The sequence below is a fragment of the Centroberyx gerrardi genome, chromosome 12 (genome assembly GCF_048128805.1).
Source record: "Centroberyx gerrardi isolate f3 chromosome 12, fCenGer3.hap1.cur.20231027, whole genome shotgun sequence".
Lineage (NCBI taxonomy): Eukaryota > Metazoa > Chordata > Actinopteri > Beryciformes > Berycidae > Centroberyx > Centroberyx gerrardi.
The window spans coordinates 954,785-960,784 of record NC_136008.1 but is presented as its reverse complement, the minus strand read 5'-3'; the positions used below and the strand labels follow the sequence as shown (position 1 = coordinate 960,784).

Genomic DNA, 6,000 nt, shown 5'->3' with positions numbered 1-6,000 from the left:
CTATCCAAATTATATTATTGTCACTTTGTAATGACATTTTTAAATTGTTGTTTACATTCTAGCAGCCAATGGCATCGCTAGAAAGATTTGTGTCTCTTTTCAAATATTTCTGCTGCTCATTCTTACTAAAACTACAGCTATGAGGTAAATAGAACCATTTGCAGGCCATTTTGCAAGTAATGGTTTCATAATCCATTGACTTGCACTAGCATTGTATTATATGCAAAACAGCAGGCTTGGGCCAGTTTCTCTGGAACAAAACTTCTTGCATCAAAGCTTGAGAGTCGGCTCGTCCTTAAATCCCTGAACTTTCCCTTTAGTTGGTATATTTTGTATATTTTCAGATCGTAGATATTTTTTTCCTTCGTCTCAGTTCTCTAAGTTCTACTCTTCTTATTTTGCTCACCCTCATAATGCTGTAATCCATATTTTTTTTCATACATTCTGCTTAATATGCTCTCTGCTGTATGTTACTTGCTGCAGGGCCTCAGTCTCCCTGCAGGATCAGTAGAGTTTGATCTGGTCTCAGTAGTTGAAGTTGAACTGTGTGTTTCCCTGCAGCGACCTGCTGCCCAAACCCCCCAACGTCTTCTACTACCTGCCCAACGGCACCGGGGTTTCTGTGAAGGCCGACCCGCTGGTGAGTCAGCGAACGCACCGCCGCTCTTCTTCTGCTGCCGCCGGATCTTTCTGCCGCCGTTTAAATCCTCTGTGTGGTTTCTCTCTCTGCAGATTCACTGTTATTACCACGGCTCCGTCAGAGGCTTCCCACAGTCCAGAGTGGCTGTCAGCACCTGCTCCGGACTCAGGTGAGGGGGGGGGGCTTTTATTCTGAAGAAATCCCTATGGAGGAAACCTATTCGGGAGTGCTCACAACCCTGAAGCTTTCCTTGTAGAAGATGCTTTTATTCTGAAGGAATCCCTATAAAAGAAACTTTAGTTCTGAAGGAATCTCTATAGAAGAAACTTATTGTGAAGGTCTCACTGCAGAATAAACTTTTATTCTCCGGGACGTCCTGTGAAAGAATCTTAAGATGAAGATTCTTTCTTATAAAACTTTTACTTCTGAACAAAACTCACGGATTAAACTTCTGACAAGAGCAGCACTAACACAGCAGCACTAACACAGCAGCACTAACACAGCAGCACTAACACAGCAGCACTAACACAGCAGCACTAACACAGCAGCACTAACACAACAGCACTAACACAGCAGCACTAACACAGCAGCACTAACACAGCAGCACTAACACAGCAACACTAACACAGCAGCACTAACACAGCAGCACTAACACAACAGCACTAACACAGCAGCACTAACCGTCACTAACACAGCAGCACTAACACAGCAGCACTAACAGTCACTAACACAGCAGCACTAACACAGCAGCACTAACAGTCACTAACACAGCAGCACTAACAGTCACTAACACAGCAGCACTAACACAGCAGCACTAACACAGCAGCACTAACACAGCAGCACTAACACAGCAGCACTAACACAGCAGCACTAACAGTCACTAACACAGCAGCACTAACACAGCAGCACTAACACAGCAGCACTAACACAGCAGCACTAACAGTCACTAACAGGGGAAAGGGAAGGCTTCGGGCAGGGTTGTGTAGAGTGTGTAAGTGCAGTTACTACTACATTTCCCATGAAGCCTCTCTTCACCGCGAGGAGCGAACCGAGCTGACTCTGCCTTTTTATCTCTGCTGAGTGACAGAGTTCACCAGACTGACACCAGGCCCGTCACTAGCTGTCACATTTCCATGGTGCAACATTAGCTAGCATGTTGTGTCTGTATGGAAGGGATGCTGGGTAATGTAGTGTGGTAAATGTAAATACGTTTAATCATAACTTCTGTTGATTGAATTCAAATCAGGCCGAGGAATAAATATCACTTCAGTCTGTAACAGATCTCAGAATGGGAGCAGTACAGTTCGTAGCAGTATTTAATGTTCTAGAAACACAAATACTGCGTCTCCCTGTCCCCTTTAATCGGATCTGGACCCAGATCCTCTTTGTACAGTAAGCAGTCATTATTTTAAAAACTGGTCCAGGTTCCTCGGCTGTTCTCTGCAGGAAACGTGAGCAGAATGACGGGAGTCCGCGTTCCATCGCAGGTTAAACCGATCCGGATTAATCTGAGTCAACTCAAACCAGGCTAATCCCCCTGTTTCTTAATCTGGGGGTCGGGGTCAGGGGAGGGGGGGCGCGGGGGGGGGGTGTGGGGGGGGTGTACCTCAGGGAAAGTGCTGGAAGCTGTTCGTTGTACTGTTTGTACAGAGCGGGGGGGATTTGGGTATAGTTGACCGGCTCACGTGAAAAGAGGCAGTTCATGGGTTTCTGGGGTCAAAGGTCAGATCAGGTCAGATTGTTCTGCAGCTCAGCGGCTCGGCACACAGGCTCCTCTGTCTCTCCGCATGAATACAGAACAGATTATTGACCTGGTTCAGTCCGTCATTTAATCAGGTCGTCTAATTAAGACCAAATCTGTTTTTTCAAGACCTGAATACAAGAAAACATTCAGGAAAACGACGATGACAGGTTCAGGTCAGTCATACAGAACATTCAGAAAACAAACAGAGACGGACTATAAGCAGAGGTGAGACCAGGGCAACTTCACTCGAGTCCCAAGTCAGTCTCAAGTCTGGAGGCACAAGTCTCAAGTCAAGTCCCAAGTCTAAATGTAGATTACCAGGTCAATGGGTTGCATGAGTTGTACTCGGATCGTGTTTTAATTGCTGGAGACTTGACTTGAAGCATGAAGAGAAGACTTGAGACTTGACTTGACTTGGGTTCTGGTGACTTGGGACTTGACTCTGACTTGTACTTTGATGACTTGAAAAGGTTTCTAAAGTCTTGACTTGAGATCTTGTGTTTGTGTAAATGACTTAGATTGAAAGTGATGAGATTTGTTCCAGCGGACGACTGAATTTAAATTCTGTTTTCTGAATTTGTATGGAATGATTGAATTTATTGAAGTTGAAACTGATTATAGAAATCAAACTCATGATGCTCTTACCAAGTTTTTATCCTATTAAAACCATATTGCATTGAAAAGTCCTAGATATTTAGTTTTCTTTAAGATATTAAATTGATACTGGACTCTTGATTTGTTCTGACTTGACTTGCTGTTCTACATTTAGACTTGAGACTTGACATTAATGACTTGGACTTGACTTGGACTTGACTTGGTAATCTACATTTAGACTTGAGACTTGACTTGAGACTTGAGCCTCAAGACTTCAGACTGACTTGGGACTAGAGCGAAGTTGACTTGGTCACAGCTGTGGTACACACATATCTCCATATGAAACACTGAGGTGACGGTGGAGTTTCTGTTTTCAGAAGAGAAGCTGACTTGTTTCTGGATCCAGTCTTAATTTAAGTTTGAGTCAGCTGTTCCTCATGAAGGACGGTCTGCTGTGGATCCAAATCTACCAGCTGAGCTCAGATCTGCTGTTGGTGACAGCAGCGCAGTAGAGACTAACACACACACACACACACACACACACAGCAGCATCAGGGTTTTGAGAGGAGGTTTCCACACCCTCTGACTCTGATGGTGATAGCGTCATGACTGAGGAGGCGGGGCTTGTTGTGATTGGAGCGTTATTGTCTTTGTCCAGAGAGAGAAAATGTCAACAGGTAGAAAGTTACAGCTGATTGAGTTTGTTAAAGTTTACGCAGACTGTTGGGCAGAACTGGAAAATAAAAGTCACTTTACAACATGAAAGACATGTAAAACAACATGTAAAACAACATGTAAAACAACATGTAAAACAACATGTAAAATCTTTTAAAGTGCCGGACGAGCCGCTCCGCCCTCTGCCTGCTGAGACTCGGGCTTCAAAACAGGGAAGTTCTGGTGTTCAGCAGCTTAATGACGCTGCCGTCCCTCATCTGAGTCACATATCAGGCAACCAATAAAACTTAATTCTGATTGGAGCAGATTGTTCAGCTCCGCCTCAGACAGGGAAAGTCTGGGAATTTGATATATTCTTTGGGGAAGTCAGGGAATATCAAGGCATTTTACAAATGGGCCATATATGTATATATTTGTTTAGCATTTATTTGACAGATTAAAGGACAGAGAGACAGGAAAGTCTTAGAGAGAGAGGGGGACGACAGGCGACAGAGGTTCTGGTCACATGGTATTCACCTGAGACCACCGAGCCAGCAGGACGCCTCGCAGATGGGCGACTGTAACTGTTTAGGAGCCTGAAGCTCTGACTCAAGTCCTGGATCAGTCATGTGGTTTCAGTAGGAAGCGGAGACTCGGCTCCACCCGCCTCACACTGACTCACTGCCTCCTGTTTCCTCCTGCAGGGGCGTCATCGCCATCAACTCCACCCTGAGCTTCGAGCTGCAGCCGCAGGACGACCACCAGCAGGAGGAGGAGGAGGAGGTGGGAGGGGGGGAGAGCGGGGGCGGAGGAGGAGGAGGAGGAGGAGGAGGGGGGAGCGGAGGAGGCGAAGGAGGAGGAGGAGGAGGAGGAGGAGAGGAGGGAGTCCACCTGCTGTTCTCCACCCGGCCGCTGGAGGGCGACGACGCCGGAGGCTGCGGGGTTTCCCACACACCCGTCCCTCCCATCCACAGCTCCACACACACACACAGGGTGAGAGGAACACTGCTGAGTCAGCGGGACGTCCTGCCGAGGAGCCGCTGAGCAAAACACTGAAGCACTGAAGCATTATCTGTAGCTCTGTTAGACTGCTTTCACTGTAGCATCACCTGAATATCTGCAGTTCATGGAAAATGTTTTGAACAAATGAATGAAAATGAATGAAATGCATTTAGTAGCAGTAGTAGTAGTTGTAGTAGTGATGGTAGCATTAGAATTAGTAGTACTAGTAGTAGTATTAGCAGTAGGGTTGTTGGTTCTATTCCCATAATAAAACGTTTCCACTCATGATGCTGTGAGCCTGTTGACCTCTGACCCCGAGCCTTCTGTCTGTCTGTCTATCTGCAGAGGAAGAGAGACATCCTGTCTGAGACCAAGTACATCGAACTGGTGCTGGTAGCTGATCACCAGGAGGTCAGACACTGTGTGTGTGTGTGTGTGTGTGTGTGTGTGTGTGTGTGTGTGTGTGTTAATGTACAGCAAGTCGGTTGTTATCTCTGAAATGAAAATAATCCTGACAGTGAATCAAGACGCTGTTCGTGACCCTGCTGGTTACAGAGCAGCATATGAATCATATCTCATCAAATATTGATTCAAGTTTTTTTCCAGGGCATCAGGGGTCTGTACAGGATCTGTGCTCGTTACTGTTTATATAAATAATATGTATTTATGTAATAATATGTATACGGTTTCTCTTGCACTGCTCAGGGCAGCGCAGGTACAACGATTCACATCCTGTTGACCTTTGACCCCAGAGGTGACGTCCACTACATCCCTCCCCTTCTTAGATGTTAACCATCATCATCATTTTAAACTCTAACTGCTCTCCAGTCAGTATATGCAACACATGTCTATTTCATATGTTCATCAGTATCTCTAAACTTAATTGTAACGTAAATATCAATATAAGGAAGTCAGGCTGTGGTTCCTTTCAAATATTGAACTCATTTTCAGGTTCTCACCTTCATGCAAACAATACACTTGAATGTAATTGTAAACAATTACTGACTTAAAGTAACCAAAATGTGCTTTACAGTAATGTGCTTTTTCACATCGAATGCAATGTTCTGCTTTCTGGAACTCTTTAGGAAACAATAAACTTCTCTGTTTTATTTTATTTTGATTTATTTATTTTTTCTATATTGAATTGGCAACATAGAACGTCTAGGGGTAGACCGCCATTAAGACAATGCCAGAGATGATGCTGTTGCATTATGGGACTGTCTCTCTGAGTGACAGTCTCTCAGACAGACTCGTTGAGGTGGACCTGGCTGCCGGCTGGCTGTTTGTTTCGTCTCTTGTCCCGGCTGTAACAGTTTGGCGAGTGAAACGCGGCGAGTTCCCGTTCCTCTCCACAGCGGCGTACGGC

General features: G+C 45.2%; 1 protein-coding gene across 1 annotated transcript in view; it reads left to right on the top strand.

Annotated features, from left to right (window-relative positions):
- Window positions 1-6,000, top strand: part of adam15 (ADAM metallopeptidase domain 15) — a 39,132-nt gene that overhangs the window by 13,613 nt on the left and 19,519 nt on the right. Inside the window, exons 4-8 of the mRNA XM_078287327.1 lie at window positions 562-640; window positions 733-809; window positions 4,337-4,431; window positions 4,510-4,625; window positions 4,980-5,045. Of these exons, the coding sequence (XP_078143453.1) occupies window positions 562-640; window positions 733-809; window positions 4,337-4,431; window positions 4,510-4,625; window positions 4,980-5,045 (433 nt within the window). The remainder of the gene's footprint in view (window positions 1-561; window positions 641-732; window positions 810-4,336; window positions 4,432-4,509; window positions 4,626-4,979; window positions 5,046-6,000) is intronic.